The sequence below is a fragment of the Lepidochelys kempii genome, chromosome 11 (genome assembly GCF_965140285.1).
Source record: "Lepidochelys kempii isolate rLepKem1 chromosome 11, rLepKem1.hap1, whole genome shotgun sequence".
Classification (NCBI taxonomy): Eukaryota; Metazoa; Chordata; order Testudines; family Cheloniidae; genus Lepidochelys; species Lepidochelys kempii.
Window position 1 is genome coordinate 65154169 of NC_136390.1, and position 23889 is coordinate 65178057.

General features: G+C 41.7%; 1 protein-coding gene across 1 annotated transcript; it reads right to left on the minus strand.

Annotated features, from left to right (window-relative positions):
• Positions 1 to 834: 834 nt before the first annotated feature.
• Positions 835 to 22912, minus strand: MYL1 (myosin light chain 1). The gene is made up of 7 exons (XM_073304766.2): positions 22728 to 22912; positions 8967 to 8994; positions 5699 to 5842; positions 3168 to 3341; positions 2544 to 2621; positions 1857 to 1910; positions 835 to 1137 (listed from the first exon to the last, which is right to left on the minus strand). Exons 1-6 carry the CDS (start codon positions 22863 to 22865, stop codon positions 1882 to 1884), a joined length of 591 nt encoding a protein of 196 aa, XP_073160867.1. The 5' UTR covers positions 22866 to 22912; the 3' UTR covers positions 835 to 1137; positions 1857 to 1881.
• Positions 22913 to 23889: the final 977 nt, after the last annotated feature.

Below are 23889 nucleotides of genomic sequence, written 5' to 3' on the forward strand. Positions count from 1 at the left end.
CACCTGCTATCACTTGAATTATAGGCATTTCATACATAGTAACTTAAGACGGTTAAGTCAGACTGTAATAGAACAAGCTGACACTCCGATAGGGGATTAAAGCAGCTTTATGAGTGCCCAAGGAAAAGGAGCTACATTTAAGGGAGAGGCATGCCAATAGCGCAGCAGCTTTCAGATTTAATTACTTTAATTGTCAGTGCTGAGTGTGTGGCCACATACTATAAATGATATGAAGTTAATGTGACTGATCCATTGCCATTAACAGTCCTTGATATGTTTCTGATCACTTGTTCTGTTCACCAATTGATCTCAGGTTGGAGGACCACGTTCCTTCCTCTCTAAATGGTATTTTGGGGCCTACTCATTGACCTCGCCTCTGTTTGTGAGATTACTGTCCCATTATCTTCGTGTCTCTTCTTGGGTCATGTTGGACATGTCTAGGAGTGAGACTTGGGTGTATGGGCAGGAGGGGGAGGATGAAAAGGTTGGCGCGACAGCCGCACCCGTCTACTGTAGACTGGTGAACTGCTCAAAGACTTATATGGATGCCACCATTCAAGGCATTCTGACAATAACCATGACTCTTCTCCAAAGAGTGACTAGGTGCTAACACAGGGGAGTGGCTCTCCAATTGCCCGTCTCCCAGCCCCAAGAGAAAACTGCTTTGATTCAGATGAAGCAAACCAACCCCTGAAGAGAACTATTTTTTCACAACACTTTATTTTATGAAATACAATATACAGAGAAAATAAATTAAGACTTGAGAAGTGTTGTGAATGGGATCTGAACAGCCTGGTAGAAAGGAAAGACTTTATAGCCACAGACTGACCACAGGGATTTATTGTCACATTTTTCAAGGGGATACATTGCTTCATGGCAAACAACATGGAAAGAGAAATAATCGGGCTTGATACCTGTACAATTTATTCCATCTAGCTTGCCTCAATGTTCAATTTATGAAGCATAAGTATGATTGAGAGGGAGACACCTACTGATTAAAAAACATTGCTGTGGTGGGAGGCATATAGTACAGTCCTGTGTGGTTTCTATATTGATGGTGCTGGATGGAAGAAGAATTTTACTGAGGCAAATCTCATTAAGTGAAGTGCATTCTGGTCTTCAGAGTCTAGACTTTTTCTGGGAAGGAGAGAGGGAAGAGTTAGATTCCATGACATCTCTTCTCTTCTAGAAGCAAGCCTTGCAAACTGACATGCCATGCATTTTATTTCTTAGTTTTGGATCTCAAAGTGTCTTGTTATTTGTGGTAATGTTGAAGATTCATGTACTACCTGGAAATGTTTATCTCCAATGATATTATAACCATTGCAATAGTTGTTTTTAAATAACTATTTCATTTAGTTTCAGGAGCTATTATCTGTAATTCATACAGGTATTTAAAGTTCACTGCCCTCTCTTTCATGTTAATCTACAAGTTTGTTGAAAGAAGAGGTAGGATACAGTAAGTCTCAAGGAGCTGTTTTTATATAGTAAGCTCTTGTATATCACAGTGAAGATAAGTAGATGTCACTACTTAAGCCTCAGCAGTTTCATGTTAAGTGATAAGTTTGCTATTTAATCATTTCACAGATTGGGAAACTGAGGCTGAGGTTAGGGGACTTGCCCATGGTCATACCACAAGTCAGTTGTAGAGCTGAGACTGGAACCAGAGAATTCTGACTTCCAGTTCCTTTCCACTGCCACTGGACAACACTCCCTCCCCTTATTTGTATAGCAGGAGACTGGTATTTATCATCACTTGGGAACCACTATCCATTACTGCTGGCTGCATGCAGATGGAAAGCCACTAAACAAAGCGCCTAAGGGAAAGATAAAACATGCAAATCAGAGGGACATACCGTATTTATATTTTGTGAAATCCATTTAAAGAGACATGATGTGTCTTACAAATGCTGTGGAGTAATGCAGATTTGATAGAGAATTAGTCGGGTGGGGGAGTGTTATTTTAAAGGTATTTCACAGATTAAACAGTTTTGAGGAGCTCCAGGCACTAATGCTCTATTTGTTTTAAGATAAAATGTAGTACTAATCAGATTGAGCTGCTGATAATTTTATTACAATCTTAGTCTTCAATGCTGTGCAAGTCAAACTCCCCTCCCACTATACTGTGACACAACTGAATAAGTGCCAAATCAAGAGTTGTCTCGAAGCATTGGCTTTGGTTAACTGTACTTGCAGTCAGAACTCTTCCTAAGTAAGAAACTCTAGGCCAAGTTTAGTGTTGGCCCAAACAGAAGCAATTTATGCCATGGCTGAATTTTAGCCCTTTATTTTCATATCTTGATTTCTGGCTGAGCATGTTGAATGCAACCATTTAGCAATCACTGCTAACAAGCTGTCTTTTGGAGTAATCCTTTTCATTATACCTTGTCTAACTGATGTATCTAGAAGGCTCATTGACTCACTCACTGATTATTGGCATAAAGGATTTCACCATTAAAAACAATCAGTTACGAAGATTTCTGAAAGAAATACCAAATCTACAGCAGAAGAGAGTGCTGAGGTTATTAATTATTAATACCTACCCTCATAGTTGATGCAACCATTAGAGTCTTCCTGTCCTTTTAGCAGTTCTTCTACTTCTTCCTCCGTCATCTTCTCCCCTGAAGCACAGACAGAATTGGGTTGGTTTCCACATTCCATAGACTCTCAGAAATCATGTTAAACTTGCATCTATTCCAGCCTCTTTGGTCAGTTATCATGAGTTCCTTCTATCCTCAAAAATGTTTTGTTTCTCTCCTTCCGCCCCCCCCCCAATTGTTGTTCACCTTTCCTTGTAAGGTCTGCCATCCAAACTCCCAGAAAGAGTGTACTCACTATTCAACAAGATGTGGAAGCCTCTGCCATTGGCCGAATAACTTTATGTCCCTGAAAACTACAGCATTGTCTCGTGTCTTTTTTTTTATTTTTTTTTTATAATGTCTTAGACTGAGCCTCGAAATAGTAAAAATATTTTTGCCTTAGACTCTAGACTGGGTTGTTAGTCTTTGTCCTTTTATGCTATCATTTCCTGTAGAATACTTGCTAGTCTAGCTGTATAGTCCTATGCCTGTCTCAGCACTGATTGTAACACCCCTTCCCTCTCTGTCTTATGCCCTCTAAACAATTCTAGCTTTTCTGAGTCCCTCGCTGAAATGAAAATCCCTTACCCAGAGTAGCCAGTACATGACGGAGTTCAGCACCCATGACTGTGCCATTGCCCTCCTTGTCAAAGACACGCAGACCTTCAACGAAGTCTTCAAAGGAACCCTGTTCCTTGTTGTTGGCAGCGGCCTGCATCATGGGCAGGAATTCTTCAAATGTAATTTTCTTGGCATTCATCTCTGGAAAGAAAGTGTTTAGTTATTATAACACTACAGGAGACAAAGCCATTCCATAGAATTCTCCTGAATCTGCATGCTGGAATAAGAAAGGCTCTCCCATCTCAAGCATCCCTTCTTTCCGCATTACCTCTATCGGCTTTAATCCTGTTTCTTTCCCCATGCCTTTAACAATCCCACTGCCATATGGATTCTAGTTGTTACTATCATGGAAGTTCCAGTTAAGGTTACAGTCTGGTGTTTGTTAAGACCACTGTTCCACCCTTCTTTTCACTTTTTTAAAAATATTATTCTTTTGGAATGGAAGGTTTCCAGCCAGTGGTGGATTTTGGCATGGCCAGGAAGACTGTTCTGGGAGCAGGGCTGCAGGACTCAGTACTGTGAAGATTCTGGGCAGCGCTGCAGTTGATAGGGCAACTATAATTTACACAGGCCCCACAGGGTTGTCTAAATTATGCCAGAGGCTTCTCCAGTCCCCAGATCCGCCCAAGACTGGGGGGGTGCAAAGGTGCCTTAAAGCCACTTTATACCCCAACCCCAGAGGTGAAAGTAAGCCAGTCCAGTCCGGTGTACCGGTAAGAGCCAGTACGCCGGGCTGCATCGGCTTCCCTGGTGGTGATTTAAAGGGCCCAGTGCTCCTACTACTGCGGGGAACACCGGGCCTTTAAATCCCCGTCAGAGCCCGGCTCCAGCAGCCAGGCTTCGGCAGTGCTTTAAAGGCCCCCGGGGTCCTGCCACTGCGGGGAGCCCTGGGCCCTTTAAAGCACTGCCCAAGCCCCGCTGCCAGAGGTGATTTAAAGGGCCAGGGGCTCCCTGCAGCAGCCAGAGCACCGGGCCCTTTAAATCCTTGCCAGAGCCCGGCTCCGGCAGCAGGGCTCCAGCAGGGATTTAAAGGCCCGGTGCTCCGGCAACTACGGGGAGCCCCCGCCCGAACCCAGCTCCGGTGGCGCTTTAAAGGCCCCCGGGATCCTGCCACTGCGGGGAGCCCCGGGCCCTTTAAAGCACTGCCCAAGACCTGCTGCCAGAGGTGATTAAAAGGGGCCGGGGCTCCCCGCAGCGGCTGGAGCACCGGGCCCTTTAAATCCCTGCTGGAGCCCTGCTGCCCCTACTGGTAGCAGTGGCAGGACTCTGGCACTTTAAAGGGCCTGGGGCTCCCCGCAGCGACCGGAGCACCGGGCCCTTTAAATCCTCGCCAGAGCCTGGCTCTGGCAGCAGGGCTCAGGCGGGGATATTACAGACTCTACTGGCTATTACAGACTCTACAGTCTATATTACAGACTCTACTGGCTTTGCTACCAGAGCTTGTTAATTTAAAAAAGTCTTATGAACATGCACCTACACAGCACATCTACTTAGGTTTATGCTTAAGACATCATTTTAAATTTCTCACGACATTAGCAAATTAAACCCAATCTCTTTTCAAACCAAGCAGAAGCACTAGTCCTCAGTGAGGCCCACATCGAGTGGTTTTTAATTAAAGCATAGCTGCAATATAGAGATTTTTGCCCAAACTTTAAAACATGTGGACTCAGGTGAAACATAGTGGATGGCTGTTATCCAAGAGCTTTGAGCATATGAATGCAGTAGTGTAATAGAAACTGTTCTACTATTTCACTTTAAGTCACTATCTTTTATTGCTAAAGTAATTTAAAAGCACTCCGAGATTTAATGTAACCTAAATGATACCTTAAGCCAGGCTATTAATAAATCGAGACGGCCTTTCATGTTCACTGTTGCCTTTATCTTTGAAGTGAGCAATGCCAACAGAAATGCCTAACAAAAGAAATGTGCCATTTCACTGAGTGCTGGTTAAAATAAGACTCCCCATTTCCATGTTAAACTCTACATGCCAGCTCCTCAGTTGGTGTAAGTCAACCACTGAAATCAGCAGGGTTATGCTGGGGATCTAGCCCTATTCCCCTGTGAGAACCTCCATTTTGGCCGACACACCAGGTACTGAATTGGAGAACCACCAGAGCTAAAAGCATGAGGTAAAGCTTAAGGTAAAGCTCTGTAGCTGGGGCTGTAACAGACTCCTATACTCTGTGATCGGACAGAGAGTGGGGCCTGGAATACATACTCACCAGTGGGTAACACCTACTGTAACCTGGTATCCAAATGATCAAAAATGGATTCTCCTCAAAGCCTAAATCGGAATGCCCAATCCCCCTCTGTAAATCTACTCCCACCTTTCTCCTCAAACAGATCTAGGAACAATTCAAGTTTTTCTGGTGAAGAGGTTTTCTTACCCAACTAGCAGAATGACAGCTGCCACCCCCAGCCATTGTGACCAGTGCCATTCCCTAACTAGCTGGGGAGGCATTTCCTCATTAGACGCCTACAGACTGTAGGACAGTTACCTTCCTTGCTGGGGTTGCCCAGGATCTTCTTGATCTCATCATTTGTAGGGTTCTGTCCCAGAGCACGGATGATGTCACCAACCTGGCTTAAGACGATCTTGCCTTCACCTGTCCTGTCAAAGAGGAGGAAAGCATCCTTGTAGTCTGCAAGGAGAAAATGAGAGGGTTAGATGAGATGGGCAGCTCAGTATTAACTAGCCAGTATTGACCAAGACATGGGGCCAGATTCTCTGCTAGTGTAACACCACTGAAGTCAATGGAGTTAGGCCACAGAGACTTTGGCCTATGGTCTCAAGCAAAACTTCACATCCTATGACATGTTAGTATCACTATTTTTAACCCTTCATCTCTTTCCTGGTTCTAATAGCCAACAGTAGTTTTGTAATTGTCCCATGTGGTTACCTTAAGTGCCAAGGAAGATAAGCTGGCTATAAATGTCTCCATTCATGAACAAGTTTCTTAACACAGCCAATCACTGGAAGGTAAAAAGTTCTTGAATACTCTATTTGATTTTATTTCACCAAGGGCATGAAAACCTTTGGCAAAAGCTCCTTGCAGTACAAGAGCTCTGTCTGCTTTGAAGAACACTGACTGTGACTCAGCAGAATGGCTGTTAACATGAAATCTGACACATCTGAATTTTACCCCTTGCCTTCTCTCACAATGTTGTATTGCTATGAAATGTCTCTCCACATCTGTCATTTCATATTCTATAGCACCATCCTGGGCGGGTCATTCCCATATAACAGATACCCAAGGAGTCTGTCTTTCTTTCTTTGGCAGCCCTTGTATAGTTTTTCATGCCAGTACATTCTGACTGAATCAAATCTGCCCCGAGATGACAAGTGTCCATTTGACAAGGCCAGTTGACACCTTGGAACACCGACACTTTTCTCAGTCTTCATATTCAACTGCTATACTCCACTTTAATAACCTTTATTTTGTGCTTTAATAGCATTGGGATAAAGAACTTAGCTAAAGATCCATCTCAGTTGACTTTGTTTTGTCAAGAATGCATCTTCTATGCTATAGATCTACTGTAATTTAACAGCAAAAAGTTTGACCATCCTGTGTGTTAAGTGCAATGTGGACTAATTGTGTATTTCACTACAGCAGCTTATTCATTTTGAAAACGCATTTTGGAGGAAGGCATCAACTGCACTGTATATAGGTGGCTGTTCTTTCTGTCTTGGGACAGACTTAGGTCAATAAGCCAAGTGCCAAATTGTCTTCATTCATCTTTCTGGGGGACACGTGAAACTGATGTATTTTGTGCTAACTCCATATACAGTCTGCCTGGAGGAGTCTTGCTACCCAGTAAAACTGCTGATGCAGTATGTGGTTCTGCTAGACTGCAATAGAACACGTCTGGAATTAATCCCCTTCCTGTCTGATGTGTTGAGACCTACAACACATTGCTGCTAGCCCTCTCCCCTCACTCCCCTTTTACAGCAGGCTATACAATTTGGACCTTTTAGAGTTGTACAAAACAGCATCTTGCAATCTACAGACTTTGTATTGGCTGTTTCCGAGAGATGGAAGTCAATGGAACTTGACCGATTTATGCCAGCTGATCTGGTCGTTCGTCTTGTGTGTTAAAGATATTTATCCAGAGCTAAGTTTAAAATGTGACTCTTTTTTTCCCATTAGCAAAAACACACTGAGTGTTCCAAGACCGAATTTTTTCCTCTCTTGATATTTTTTTTTTAAATCCAAAAAGGGTTTAATATTCATTGATGCAGCTTCCCAGTTCAGTGAAAAGGGCCCAATTACAGTCTCTCACTGACACTCCCCCACCCCCTGACCCCCGCAATGTTCCTCCCTTGAATTCTATGGAGCCAGTCCTCATTTATACTGGTGTAAGCAAGTCCAAAATCTGGCCCTGAACAGTGTTATGCTCAGCTGCTGATTCTGTAATATGCCTGAATAGTTGTAATGGGTAGGGTTAATGTATTCTGTTTTCCAAGTGGCCTTTAATTGCTCCATTACTTGGATCAGTCATCACAACTTTGCAACAGCTGGCTACTTTGCAGGACGGAGACTGGAAAAGCAGGATGGAGGCTGGAAAAGCTGTTGCTTTGTTATACACAAGCATTCTAGTTGACACAATTTTTCCATAACCATTCCCAACCACTTTGTGAAAGTACCCTAGTTATAATTAGGGATGAGTCCAGATCAACCCACTTAGTGATCAGGAGTGTTTGGAACCAGGGGGCCTAGTTCTGATTACATGCTGGTGTAACTCATTTGACTTTGATAGTTACTCTCATTTAACTCTGGTTTTACCGAGAGTGGAATCAGACCCTGGAAGTTCAGATTGAGACTTCATGATTTAGGTCTGTCTTTTTAGCTGAAAGCTCTGATGAATTTTCCCTTTCTGTCACTTTTGATTTCTAGTTGATCCTTTGTACCTCACCTCGAAACAGAAGGTATTCACAGCAGGGATCAAATTCATTTTGTACCGGGTTTCGCTGTTTTTAGCCTACATTATACTATGTAACATAACCAAAATGTGTCCATTAGGATATTTAATAAACATTCCTGGAGCAGATTTTAAGCTCTTTAAAGGGGAATTTCTAAAACTTCGGGATTTGAGCCAGACCTGTTTAGGAAGACTACAGGTTTAACTGAATAATCCTGTACCTTGCTAGCTACTGATATAGAAGCAGGAAATATAGCAGCAAGCATAGGATAGCAATACATCCAGATTATTATACGCACCAGTATACATGAATAATTTGCTAACTATTTCCATGCTTCATAAGTATATTTGCAGCAATATAGCTCTCTTTTTTTCCCCCGTATCATCTCCCAGCCAAGAGTGACAAGCAGGTATTTCATAGAGCTTTTTAATCTTCCATTAATGTAAATAACAAATCCAGTGTAACTGCAGCTAAGTTAATTTTTCAGCTTCGCTTTTCCCTTCTCATGGTGTCAGCCTAGTTTCCTATGATTAAAAACTGCTTCTCAGCATCCATTTGACACATCAATGACACACTTTGAAGAAGATGTACCAGGTACAGGAGGCAATATCAGGGGTCCTCTTGGATCCATGTACCTGGCAGATTAGGCAGAATGTAAGCATTCAAATAAGTGACCTGGAAATCTAGGGTCAGATCCTTAGCTGGTATAAGTCAGCATGACTCCTGTGTCATTAGTGGTTCTATACTGATTTATATCAGCTGAAGATCTGTCTTCCTGTCTTCCTTAAGGTTAAACTTTATCAGAATGCATGTGCAGATATATTATTGGCTGTCTTGTGACTTACCATCCTGCTGCTCCTGGGAGAACTCGATCTGTTGGAAAGAAATCAATCACAAAAATAGCTTTTAAAAAAAGGGGGCGGGGGACCTGTTGGATTTTAAAGCATCCAACTACCTCCATGAATCATCTTTCAAAGATCCAAAAAATGAGCTTATCTGTCCAATTCTCAGGAGTAGCTCGAATACCAACAGGGCTAGCAATGGAGAAAGTTCTGGTTAGACTAGGGAACGTCTAGTATTTGGTAGTCTATTACCTCAGTACTACAGCAGTTAAATTCCTGTTCTACTTACCGGCAACCTGGTCAGCACTGAAGGACTGCAGTTGGGAGGGAAAAAAGAGAGAGAAAAAGAGAACTAGTACTGTTGAAAATGCATTGATAGAAGAAAGAAAATAGCACAAGGTAGCGGAGAGTTCTAGCATCCGTGTCCTGCCCAGTGTAACTAAACCATGACAAGTCATATTAGCAAGTGTCTGCTTGGGTTTTTTTGGTTTTTTTGGGGTTTTTTTTTTAAAGCATCTTAAGACTATTTAAAGATTCTGTTGAAATGAAAATCTAGGGCTAAACCAGGGCTGCAGCTTAAGCAATGAATCAAGTGTCTCTTAACAAACAGAGAAGTTGTTAATGTACTTCCAGGCCATTAATCATTTTACTACAGACACACAACATTAAGATCATTTGAAGTATCATTGCTTAACCAACAGCTCAGCATTAGGATAACAAATAAACCTATACATTAAAGCCTCCTTGTTTTTAAATTAGTTGTTTATCAGCACTTTGTTCCTAAGGTAATAATTTATTATATGGTTCCTTTGCAACCACATCAGAGTGCATCATATACAAAAAAATTAGCATAGAATACTGCAATAGTATCTGTTCAGTGTAAAGTTATAGGAACTACACTGCTACCACTAACCAGTGCAAGAGACGAGACCAACTGGACAGCCTAGCAGAATCCATTAAGCTTCATTTTTCCCCCAAGGCCAAACTAAAACTTTAGAGGTTCCTGCTTGCTTGACTTCCTACCTCAAACCAAATGCTTTTTCTGGCCTCCTTTCCTCCTACAGCTAACCCAAACTAGAAGCTAGATACACGGATTAAAATGATTGGCTCACTATTAAGAATTATCTTTCCTGTGGACCCACCATGATTGAGATGGTTGGAAAAGAAGAAGAGCAGACGGGCTGGAGGAATTGGCCGAGGGCTTCTTGAGTCCCTGAGAGAGTGGTCCTTCCTCCCTCGCTTTTCTTCTTCTTATATATGTGAAGGGTGTGACATCACAACCAGCTCGAGTGTCAGAATGAAGCGGCCACTCCCCTTGTAGAGTTCTTTAGCTTTCTTAGGGCAAAGAGAGAGATCCATTTCTTGACAGACATTTTACTGGGGCTATTTTTAGGTGGCCAGAAAGGGGCAGGGAGTGACAAGATTCAGTGAGGTTTGAATCTTGTCAGCACTTTCTAGAGCTGTAACGTAAAGAAGGAATATTTCTTCTCAACCTGCTTGGGGCTCCTCTTTCTGAGGAGCTCGTATTTGTTCCACAGGCTATAAAGTCAGCCACAGAGAGGGAGGAGCTCTGTGTCTGTCCATCTGGCTGGTTTTACATTTTCACATACAGATTCTTGACTCCCCAGAAAGCTGTGGGTACTTGAACTGGCTGAGGTTTTCCAGCCAGCAGACTTGGTGCCTGTTCCAAAGCCCATTGAAATCTATGGAAAGACTCCTATTGACTTCAGCTGGCTTTGGATCAGGCCTTTCTTATGCCAGTGTGGTGCTGCAGATGGCCGTTATGATGTGAAGAGGGCTGGTCTGTAGAACAATTATTGGTTTAGTTCTGACGTTAACAATGTAAATGTTGATTCTGAATGACTAGCTGATCCATCCTGTCTTTCCTTTAAAGGTTGACTTGACCTACTGAGCCCAGTATCTCAATACACATTTTTAATGGAAAAATTATCAGAATGTTTAGACCCTCTCTATTGCTGAGGCTGTAATTGAAGTTAATGGTTTGCATGCCAATGAGTAATTCATTTTTGAGGCACTACGGATTTCCCAGTCTCTGCTTCTGTTGAGGTCTGTGTTCCACAGGACTTCTTTATGCACAGCAGAGTGAAGCCAGGTTGGGGCTTGCATGGCTATACTAACTCCTTCCTAATGACATTACAGGACGTGATGGACATATATAGTATGTTGCCTGACCCACTAATATGGAGGGAATGGGCAGACTAGATGGTTTATTTTTCTCTGGGTCGTTGGTATCTGTTGGGCATGAAGAAAACATTAAGTGGTATGTGACCCTAAACCCCTAAAATTATATTTCCCAACTGATTGTTTTATTTCAAAGCTAGATAAGGGTGACATTAGGCCAAAGGTTCTCCCAACGTCTTCGACTATGTGTGGAAAATGATGCTTGAGAGTGTGAGGAAAGAAAAGACAAGGGGGAAAAATCAACCGGGTGAGATTCCACCCATCCACGGCAGCAGTGATGGATTGGAGCCTCCACCACTGAGTGGGGGCAGGAATCCCTCCATCTGTCCAGAAGGAGCACCAGAAAGCAAATTGTATAGTTCCCTTGTGGGGCAAGGGGAGAGGGTCGTCTTCTGATGGGAATGAGGGGAGCTCGGGAAGGTTTTGTTGTACTGCAGGTGGAATTAACACACTTTTCCCAGTGATGGGGATGGGGGTCTGAGTAGAGTGCCTGTAAATGGTGGGATGGAGAATGGACAGGAGAGGAGAGGACCTCATGGCAGGCTAGCCAGTGGAGAAGTCCCAGATGTGTACTGGGAAGGAGTGGTAAGTGGCACAGGTCTAGTCACCCTGGTGACTGCATCCAGTAACCAGAGGAAAGACTAGCCCACACCTCCGAACTCAAGATATGAGGTGTCCTAAAAAGCCCGGGAAATTTAGCTCTGAAGCTTTCCCTTCACCTCATGGGAGGGCCTGTGGGTAAAGTTATTGGACAAATGGGACCCGATGATCTGAATTCAAATCCTGGCTTTCATTCTAACCTGCTGTATGTCACTGAGCAGGTTCATTGAGCTTTCTCTGCCTCTGCTTCTCCACCTATAAAACGTGGTAAAGGAATTTGCCTTTTTTCACTGGGGACTGAGTTAGTTACATTAATGATGAGTGTGACTTTGTGTCTGAAACGTTTCCTGAACATGAGAAGTGTGTTGTTATGAATTATTATGGTATATTATTTATTTATTTTATATAAGTGAGGGTGGGCAGGGACGTATCCAGGATAGATAGTAGTAGTGTTTGGATTGTGGGGAGCTCATTTGCATGATCTACCCACGGCCAATCAGCTCTGTGAATCCCAAGTGTGGAGGTTGGATTGCCCTCGTACACTGGGCTGAGGCTCTTGTTTAGGAGTCCGATGACACCTTAAAGACTAACAGATTTATTTGAGCATAAGCTTTCGTGGGTAAAAAACCCCACTTCTTCAGATGTTTCGCTTAGCCCAGTTTTCTGATGCATTGAGATGCTGTCAGATCCCCAGTGGTTGTAAACTGGCATATCTCTGAGGTGGAGCTACACTGATTCACACCGGCTGAGGATGTGGCAGAAGAAGTAAGAACGCTGTGAACAGAGCTTAGCTGTAGATTCTGATTGGTTAATGCGGATGGGGCAGTTGTGGGGGGGGAGAATGGGAACTTTTAAAAAATTATTACCACCTCTAAATATTACTCAGTGGGTTACTTCAGCTAGTCTCAATGCAGCGTGTTGCTGCTTATGGAATGTAAAATTCGGTCCCAATCTTAGCCATTCACTGCCTAGCAGAGTTGGCTGGAAAATGTTCCACTGAAAAGATTTTTGCCACGGGAAAACATGGAGTGTTTTTTCAGTGAAAACATTAATGAAAACGTTATTGCATTTTCTGACCTGATCTATGGCTGGCTTAAAAACTTCATCCAAAAATATTTTTGATGAAAACTAAAATATTTTGGACATAAATTTTCGTATTACATTTTATTTTCAATCTATTCTACTTCCAGAGGCTGGGAGTTATGTGAAGAGGGGATGGATATACATGTAATCATTGATCCTGCAATCAGATCAATGGAGGCATAAGGGAGGCATTTTACAGAACTGACGATGGGATTGGCTTTGATGGACTCTGAAGGATGCTGCTGAATTGCATGGATTGATATATGTCTGAAATAAGGGTCTGATCCAAAGCCCCTTCAAGTCAATGAACAGACTCTCACTGACTTCAATAGGCTTTGGCTCAGAAGGGGAAATATAGGTATGCCAGAGACATTCCCCATATTGTTACAGATTCTAGATTAAAATGAACTAAGCAATATTTTAGATTTAGAAACAGATTCTGATATCTTTACTTATACCGAGTAATGCTAGGGTCAATTCCCCTGACTTTAATCAGACTGCTCCAGGAGTAAGATGCTTCTCCATTTGGGGAAGGGCAATGGAATGTGGCCTTCAGCGTGAAAATATTGCAAGAACATATTAAAACAAATTCAACATTGATTTTTAGTTTATTTCTCTTCATTTAACATGCTCTGTGGTCCTGTTTCAAATTCTGTCAGTGATGTTTGGTAACGTTTGCAAAATGTTCTCTGGCTTTTGATAGATCAGAACTTTCATGAGTAACTCTTTCTGTATTGTCAGACTACGTGATGACTACAGGACCCATGGGAAGATACTCACATTGCAGGGAAATTCAGAAAACAACAACAAAAATAATGAATGGCTGGAGGGATTGCAATGTATGGAGAGATCAAAGGAACTGAATTGTGGTCACTTTAGTCAACAATAATAATAAGTGAATAGATAACTGTCTAGATGCAGTTGAAGGATTTTAACACCAAAAAAGGGAAGGACACTGTTTAGGTCAGGGGTTCTCAACCTGAGGTTTGTGATCACTCGCTCCAATGTGGGATCCTGACTAGATCCCAAATTGAGAGAGTGGGAGTTCAAAGGGGGATGCAGCGTAGAAAAGGTCAAGAATCACTGGTGCAGTGTTCCAAGGGGGTAGGAGGGAGTTACAGTGCATGAAAAAGAACAAAGGGAAGTCCTAACACTGAGGTCTGTTAGATTGGGAAATACCCTCACCAAGGCACAATGGGAGCCCAACCACTTAAATAATTTTAAATCCAGATCGGACAAAGTACTGTAGGAACAAACCTGAACTGGCCAAGGGGTGTGGACAGATGAGCTACACCAATGCAATAGGCCATTTTCATCCCTAATATCTATGATATTCTCTACAGGCACAATGGCTGCTAAGTAGCATATTTGCAGGGTTTGCTTTTTTCTGACTTCCTAAGAATAAAAAATGACTATTGGCATGAAAGCAGGGAACCTGCTACTCTGCAAAGCCATTTACACTAGTGCAAAGTGAGGGAGAAACACTACCATTTTTGATCTGGTAGCACTTGCTTCACATTCACTTTTCACAGGGATAAATGCCTGCACAAGGTGAAAGGCCCTGGAGGATGAGGCTAAGATCTTTATATGTGGAAAGTTCATCTACTCCTCCTGTGTTTCCCCCACTTTTCTGGGCAGGGTCCATCTCTTTGTTATATTGACATACAGTGCCTAGCACAAAGGAGCCCTGATTGAGGCCGCTAGAAACTAATGGCTGGTCTACACTGGAAACACTTCAGCTGCACTGCTGTAGCCCTTTAGTGTAGACACTATCTGCACTGACGGGAGGGGTTTTCCTGATGGCATAGGTAACCCGTCTTCCCAAGAGGCGGTACCTAGGTCAGTGGAAGAATTCTTCTGTCAATTTAACTCTGTCTATATGGGGACTTTGGTCAGCTTAACTATGCTGCTCAAGGGTATGGATTTCACACCTCTGAAATCTAATTTTCTAGTATAGACCAGGCCTAATACAAGACAAATAACAATGAAGTCCAGGGGCCACTGGTGACATTGGTTTTCCACCAGCATGATTTCATTGATTCCAGGAGTGTTAAGGTGTGGAGAAACCAACTCATAAAACTCTTGAGACATTAAAATCACTAGAACAGGACTTGATAGGCGGTCCCTCATTGTAGTTCAAAATGCCATGTGTCTGGCAATGGCTTACCATATACTGGATGTCTCAGAGGAAGTTCTAAAGCCCCCAAAATATATTAATTGTTCAACATCATATATCGGGGGTGGGGGTGGGGGGAAATTTCACTGGACATCAGGTGGCAATCTGCTAATGCCCTGCAGCATGAGAACCGATCACCAGTAAAGTTCGACACTAACTGCAACTAACTGTCCTTTCCACTGCACCTACTTGGCAGAGACACAGAAGTCTACACGCCTTACTGAAGCCACAGTAGCCTCGCTAAAGAGCAGGGATCTGATTCTCCTCGCAGTTAGCCTGGTATCAAACTGGCATAACTCTGTTGACTTCAGTGGAGTTACTTCTCATTTACTTCTCATCACCAGTTCAAGGGAGAGGAGAATTAGGCCCAATGGATTTAACTCTGTCTTTTATCTGGGGAATAAACCTCAGGAGCAGATTAATGCCAAAGTAACAAAGGTTCTGGTTTTATAACAAGTCCCTGGTAATACAATAAAAGAAGGAAATAAAAACGAATTCATCTAATTATATCATCAGGATTGCCTCTATAAATATAAAAGGTCAGATGCATCCTTCAATCTAATGGACCTACGTACAGATAAATTTATTTTTTAAAGTCTTTGCGTGCAAAGTCAGAAATACATTACAATACCGACACGGCTCCAACAACACTGCATATTATCATACTTGGCAGTTATGGAGCAACTTTTGGATGAAGCTAACTGATTAATTCATTTGCAGTCCTAAAATGCCTGAAAGTGAAATGTGGGACAGCTGCAGCGTTGATGGTATCATTTTGCACAGATTCCATTAGCTTTCCAGAGGGAAGTAGCATTCATTTGGCCTAATTTGTAAAAGTGTCCCTTTTCTAATTGCATTTGGCACTGCATGAAAATCTAGAGGATGTGAGTAGGAAATTCAATGCTGTTGACATCTAGTGATAGTCTCAAATGGATTCGTTGTTTTAATATGCCTCCCAGTGGTCATGTTAGTATATTAACGTTACTTGAGCGATTGCTGCTTGACATTAAAGTACTGTGTAATAGAGCTGGCTGGGAATTTGTTGACAAAAAAATTTGTGTCAGAAAATGCTGGTTTGTTGAAACCGAAACTTATCATGGGAAAGGTTCATGTTTGATCTATTTCTTGATTTGTAAACATTTTGAAAAAACAGCTGACATGGTTTGTTTTGACATTTTCAGAATGAAAAATTCCAACTTTCCCAATGGCTTTGTAATTCAAAATGTAAGCTGATTCGAATATAATTTGAGGACTTCAATACCTCAGGCACAGGTGAGGTTTTTCGCAGGAGTCGTGGGTGAGATTCTGTGGCCTGCGTTGTGCAGGAGGTCAGACTAGATGATCATAATGGTCCCTTCTGACCTTAGCATCTATGAATCTATGATTTTTTTTAAAGTCAGATTTGAAACAAATCTTTTTCCCCCCCCCCCCCTCCGGATTTTCAGTCTGTGAAAACTTTTGAGATTTTTGTTTTTTGTCCCCTTTGGGATGTGAAAATCTTTAAAATCTTCACTTTCCCCAGCCAGCTGTCCTGTGTAATGAGCCAGACAGTTGAAAGTTGCTCTTCGGGATCTAGTGTAAGATCCAAATATAACATCAGGGAAGTTGATGGAGAATTTCTAGCTGTGGCTATTTCATATCTCCTTACAGATTACTTGTTTCTTTACTGCTCATTCGCTAAATAAGTAACCTTCCTCTAACTAGCTTATGTGAGCTCAGCTCATTCTTTTAACTTCTCTCACAAAGGGTGTTACAATGATGTTCCAGTGAGTGGAGCAGTTTCAAACTATTGATTTTTTTTCTTCTTTTTTGCTTTAATTGCTATTATCAGCAAAACAGGCTATTCTGAGTTTTGGACAATTTAGCCCGTTGTGTAATTTGCCTTAATTTCCATTATTCCTGGCCAAAAAAAAAAATGTGATAAATGCCTTCAGAAGTTCACAATTGGTACTATTCTCTTGTTTTAAACACCACTGAAGTATGCCAGATGTGCATCATGGCACAAACTATTTTTCAAACAGTTTTTCAGGCTAGCAAACACGGGAATGAGAGATTTGCTACAAGTAAAGCCAGGTTTCACCTACGGGAGGCTCCTTGCACAGATGAAATTATGAAAAATCTGAGTTGAACTCGCCCCCCCCCCCCAAAAAAAAAAAAAAAAGTATTGTCTCATAAACTTTTGTTTTGGCAAAACTAGGTAGACTTCAACACGTCACCAGCGGTGAACTTTGTTTTTCACATGACAGGATTTCAGAATCTATCTGATTCTGATGTCCAGGTTATCCTCCGCATTAAGGCCACTTTGTCCAGCGCTACTAGTACAAACCAGACTTAAAGCTGGCATAGAGAGTCCTCAGCGGGTATAAAGCAGTTATAGCCTGGTGTGTGGGTGTGGGAAAGGGCATGGCTGAGTCTTCCCTGCCCCACAGTGGTCCCTATGTGCTGCAGCATCCCCTTGGTCAGACTTATATCAGGGGACTGGTTTGGTGTGGAGCCAGCATAGGATTGGGGAGTTCAAAAGTGTCTTAGTCACCTTTGAACATCCCCCTCCCACCCCCCCAAAAAATCCCTGCAAGTAGCCACTAGTGCCTGATCCAATATACAACTGAGTCCGTGGCCTTTGTTTTCATAGACTTCAGTGGGCATTGGATCGCGTCTTTGCTGAGGATCTGGACAAAGAGTCCAGAATCTACTAGTTGCAAAGGAAATCCTGAACTATTATTAACATTCCAGTTCCTTAATCTGCAGCACCAAAGGCAGTGAGTCTGCATTGTACTCTTTCACTCCACTGGCATTTGTGATCACACTAACCACGTAGTGGTTGATGTACTGAAGTTCTCCATCCTAGATGCTTTCTGTCAATGCATTTAGCAGTTACCTCTCTTGTTATACCCCTGGCAACGTCCATTCAGAGATGACCTGCTTGAGTAGTGAATGCAACAAGAGATAAAGAAAATTTGAGAACTACTTTATACCATCTTAAGAGTCATCTATAAAAGAAAAAAATTCACAGTTCACATCCATGCAACAGGTTTTCTTATGCATCATGCAGTAACCAGTTACCTAGGAGACTCTTTTTTTTTTAATTTGAAGATGTGTAGTCTAATAATGCTCACCAGGCTGGGGTTTCAGTCCTGATAATGACAGATTTCAGAGTAGCAGCCATGTTAGTCTGTATCCACAAAAAGAAAAGGAGTACTTGTGGCACCTTAGAGACTAACAAATTTATTTGAGCATAAGCTTTCGTAAGCTACAGCTCACTTCATCGGATGCATACAGCGGAAAATACAGTGGGGAGATTTATTCATTCCACTGAATGCATCCGATGAAGTGAGCTGTAGCTCACGAAAGCTTATGCTCAAATAAATTTGTTAGTCTCTAAGGTGCCACAAGTACTCCTAGTCCTGAAAATGTCATCTTTGGGAGGCCATGTTTCCAAAACAGATGTCATTTATAATGCTATAGCAGCAGATAGCCTTATTTTCTGTTGAGACATTGATCCTGGGACTAGTTCTCCATTGCCTTGAACCTTATGTAGGGAGTGCTGGTAGAGAAGGGTAGCAATTTACACTCACTTTGCACAAATGTAAATGATTACATAGGGTGCCAGAAAATGGAGAATCAAGCCCACTGTCTCCAGCACCTGGATACAAAAATATTGACATTGGGAGCTATGCTGGTGGTTCACTGATTGCTGAGGCGCTCTTGGAGGGGCATTTACAATTATAATTAAGTCAGAACACTAAGGCAGGTGAAGGTGAGGCTTCACAAATAGAACTCCCCCTACCTGCAAAGAGGGCCAAAATCTGTCCTGGATAGGAGAGGGTTGCCAAGTTGGGCACAGTGGGTATATCAAACAGCATGTTGGCAGTTCTGTGCTTTCTTGAGGACTAGCTATGATATGTACAGTTTTTCCATTTCTTTGCAGTGTAATAATACACAAGACAAGAATTTGATCTTATCCAGCACCTGTGATACTTTAGATAGCTCAAAATGCCTTTCAAGTAACTTAAGTACCACTACTGCAAAGACTGTAATACCATGCCCATGCGTGTACACAGAAGCAAAGCGTAATGTTATGCTGCACAATTCAAGCCTTTGTTTCCATTGGAATGGCTGGGAAAGAAAGTATTTGATGTAGCAGAAGCCTACTCTTTGTATTTAAGCAGTCTGTCAATGATACAAATGTCTGGTCGGTTGTATCTGTTTTAAGGTGTATATTCTCCTCTTGAGAGAGAGCATGAGTCAGCTAAAGTACCTCTACTCACCCAGGCCCAGATCCACAAAAGGATTTAGGCTCCTAACTTCCGTTGCAGTAATTGACTACTGAATATCTGTCTTCACATCCATGTCTGCAAGGATACTGGTATTCTTACGGAATTGACAAAACTTGACATTCTTTTCCTTAATCGCTACTGGTTCCTTTTGTGCACACTCTTGTAATTCTCATATGCATGCATCACTCGGTATCTCTGCCTTTGTTTATACATTCCTATTATGTTTGCTGTATCAACCTGTACACCTGATAATAAAATCATAAGTGCAGTAGTAATAAAAAGCTATAATAAAACTCCATCATTGAAAGGTTTGGGGAAACTGGGCTCCTGAATATTTGTTGTTCTCTGCATGGGGACAAAATAGAGCCTCACACATCTGAGCTGGAACAAAGTATGTCCTCATCTTCCTAATCCTATTTCCCCCATTTTTTCCCCAACCTTTCTCCCCTCAGTCATCATACACTAACCTGCTATCAGTCAAGAATGGGGCAGAGTTTAAGGAATATTCCCGTTTTAGACCAGCATCAATGTTAATCAATTTTACAGTCGATAGGTGGTGCTAGAAAGCAGTAAATTTGGCACCAGCCCCAGACAGCTCAAATGAGCTGCTACATATTTGTCTTTAACTGAGTTAATGTAAGATGAAAGGACTGCTGAGGTTAAGGAATGGGGTGAAATGTGTGCCAAGATTTTCAAAAGGGATTTTTGGGTGCCTTAATTTTTAGGTGTCCAGTTTAGGCCATCTTAAAGGGGGCTGGTTTTTAGAGGGTGGGTGCTCAGCACTTTCTGAAAACCAAGCCACTTTGAGGTCTCAGATAAGGTGCCCAACAGTCACTAGTCAGATTTTGAAAATCTTGTCCCGAGGCATTTTAAAATAATACTTACTGTATCTGATACATTTTTAAAGCAATAAACATCTGCCAGCTTCTGCTTCTTGGCCGTATCTCCTGATTTAAGGGCTTAGTTTTACAATAAAATAGGAAGCTCAGGTTGTTCATCAACTCCTGTTAAGAGTCTGGGTGGGAATTCTTAATTCTAGCAGCTTGAACGACAAGGGTGCCACACTTTTCCTGACATTTCTCCTGTTGAACTAGAAGGAGGCTGAATGTTCTTGTGATTAAGGCACTAGACTGACTCAAAAGACCTGTTTTTAATTCCTGTCTCTGCTACAAACTTCTTGTCACCCTGGCCAAGTCAAGCTCTCTATGCCTCAGTTATAGGGAAATATTTCCCTGCCTCTGTGAGGTTGTTGAGAAGTTAAATACACTAATGATTGAGAAGTTCTTTGGTGATAGGAGTCATAAGTACTTGGCTAGAGGGGAAGAAAAAGAGGGAGACACTTGTAGAAGTGGAGTCTATTGGTCAGAGCACAGAACTGGGGCAAGAAATACATTAAATCCATTTCTATTTTTGTCTCATATTCATTCTGTGGCTTTATGAAAGCCACCTAACATCTCTGACTCAGTTTCCACATTTGTAGAATGGGAATAATAATACGTACCTACCTCATACATGCTGCCTTATTAGTCTTTTTATTTTAAAAAGGAGGAGGGTCTCTTTTTATAAGCAGTCAGGATTTTTTTTATCCAGGAGGAAAGATAGAATTCTTTTATTCTAAAACATAACTATACCGAATATAAATGAGCCATGCTATGTTACCAATACCAATCAGACAAAACACAGAGCCCTGGCTTTGTTACCAATAACTATTTATCTCCATTTATCTATTTAACTATTTATCTTTATCTCATACAGAGCTGTATGAGCGAAGAACGGGATCATGCTGAACTGCTGTCGTGCCTGAGAGTGCAGCTTCCATGTTTTATATGGCAATGCACGATTGCCTACTTATGCAAAGATAGTTTAGCTGAGATTGCTGGGGTGGAAAATTCTATTTTCTCCTAATGAACTGGACACATGCAGCCATCAAACCAACTTAAATAATTTAGTAGAAAATCCATCCCACGTTCCTCCTCATAACTGGATGTTTGTAAAGTGAAAGGTTTAATCTAGTTTTAGAAAATATTGCCAAAGATGGTGGGTCTATATTCTTATCCTCTATTCTGACCATTCTGAGTATTTTAAAAAGGCTTTCAATTTTTGTTTCATTAATCAGCTCAGACTCAATATTTTGAGGAATGTAGTAGGTGTGTATTATTTTATCCTCGAACTTTTTTATTGTTTTAAATAAAATATTGACTTAACATTTAAGGTCAGGCTGTGAAAATTAAAGAAAACTTAAAAGATTTCAATAAACAAATTGAAAGTGTCTGAATAGTCAAATGTCAGGGAAACACCAAGCTGTATGTGTGGACTTAACCTAAACATAATTCATTATGGGGTTTTGTGGCTAAAATGAAAAGGGTTCTCAGAATTGTTTCTGTATCTTCTACACTTCAGTTCTCCATATTAGGCAGGACTTCTTATGTAGAGATTCCCAAATTGGTAATCTGACAAGAAGCTTCCCAGGTAGGTGGGGAATGACTATTTATAATGTTGCTCAGAGATATAGGTTGATCTATCTCCTTCCTCTTCCCCATCTCCCCTTTCCCAAATACAGAATTCCTCCTTGCAGACAGTTCTCTTTAGAGTGTCACGTAAAGAATCGACAACATTCAATTTAGCTTAATATTAGCATGCAAAAGCCAAAGAAAATGTGAGTTCAGATTAATCTGCAATCTAAGAAAAACCTCTGAAAGGCTTTTCCTGTTTGTTAGTTTCACTTTGGAGCAACTAGCAAATTCTGAACAAAAACATGTAGATGAGAAATATAGTCACTGAAACATTTTCCTTAAAGGTTTTCCACCTCATGATCTCATTTACTATAGGATCAATATTTGTAGGAGCAAAGCTAAAAGGAAATTGATGGAATTGCCAAAGTTATCTTTTATGGAGGATAAGCAAAGCAGCTGTCAAATAAATGCACCCAGGACTAAAGAGACAACAGCTGCTTCCTAAAATTTGGAAAGGAGTTCAGAGTGAAAGTTGCAAAGTAATGAGTCACTTTGAAACAGTGGGAATGAAGGAGTGGAGTTTGTAGTCTTACTAATTCAGTTTTCATGCATCTAATTGTGTGTGTCTTTTACCATTAAAAATTTCTTACATGGAGCTCCACCGAATAGACAATGACTCAGAGCCAGGCTGATGTTGACAAGATAAAAGCTATACTGGCCACTAGGTTAAAAATTTTTTGAACTTGCCAGGCTTTGCTTTTGCATTAAATTGCGTGCCATGCCTTCGATATTTCCAGCAATGTAAATACATAAAAAGCTCAGATAAATCAGAAAATCCATTCCGGTTACTCATTCATTTCACTGCTGTCTCACACCCACAAACAAATGCAAATGTTTACTGCAGGGATCTGCTAAATTTTCCAGCTTGTGTTCTGGGAGCTCTTTCAGTGACCACACAAGTTCAGCCATTTACCTTGATGCTCTTCAGATCAATGACTGGTTCTTTGGGTTTAGCTGGTTCTGGGGCAGGTGCTGGGGCGGGAGCCGGAGCCGGAGCCGGTGCTGGTGCTGATGCTGGTGCAGCTTTCTTAACGTCCTTCTTTGGTGCCATTTTGTTTGTTTTTAAAAAGTAAAGGACCCCAAAAAACCCTTAAGTGATTCCTGGGTCAGGAGCAGTGGTCGAGATGATCTACAGCCCAGAGCCTTGGAGGAGGACCCAATGTGTAAAACACTAAAAGGTCATATATATATTTCACTTAGTGCCTAATACAATCTTGACACATGCAGCTGGATTGGACAGTTTGCTAGTAAGGGGGATGTCATTCTCACTCAGACTATAAATGGCATATAAAGGGTCAGGGCTACGTCAGATCAGGGGACTTCAGTGGCCTTTTTTTAAAAGCCTCCCCTGCATTTTTTTTTTAATACATGAAAAGGAGAGAGAAATATGACAAAGACAGTTCCAGATCACTTGTTGACATTCAAATACAGATTGACTTGTACTCTTTCTTGGTAGAATTTCAGTTCTCCTGAAGTAATAAATCTGATTCCCCCCGCCCTCCCCACCTCTGCCCATGCCTATGTGTCACTATGAGAGGATTGTGTTTCAAGCTGGAATTTTTAATTTAAGTGTTGGAAAGATCACCAATTTCCATCCTCCTTGACCTCCTTCCTACAGCCTCCTTTACTCCTCCTCCGCTTCCTTCTTCTGCCAGAAAGTCCTGATCAAGCAAAGACTGGGGTGGGGTGGGGGGGGAGAGGAGTGTTTTAAAAATAAAACAGACGTATATGGAAAACCCCTCATGCTTTCAGCCACAGTCTCTCCCGCAGAGAGAACAACCCCTAAGCTCTCCTGCTGTTCTGCCTCTTCCTGCTTATCCTAAAAAGCTATGATAAAGTTGTGTCTAAAATTCAAAATCTCTTCCTTTAATCCAGTGTCATGTTTTAGCTGATGAACTGAGCCTCAGATAAAAAAAGATTCTCTACATGATATGTTTTCCCTTGCTGATGCTTTTTCCCCTATTTATAATCACAAGGATTATTAATCAAAGGAAGCATTTATGTTTTCTCTTCTAATTTAACTGCCCATCTTAAGTCTCCTATTTATTTTTCCACACTTCAGTCTCCGTAGAGAC

Excerpts from the sequence above, each read along its gene's own strand:
- MYL1 (XM_073304766.2), bottom strand. The coding sequence starts at position 22,865 with ATGGCACCAAAGAAGGACGTTAAGAAAGCTGCACCAGCATCAGCACCA. Across the intron at positions 8,995-22,727 it reads TTGATCTGAAGAGCATCAAG|ATCGAGTTCTCCCAGGAGCA; the intron begins GTAAATGGCTGA and ends TCTTTCCAACAG. Across the intron at positions 1,911-2,543 it reads TGGTTGCATCAACTATGAGG|CATTTGTAAGACACATCATG; the intron begins GTAGGTATTAAT and ends ATTACTCCACAG.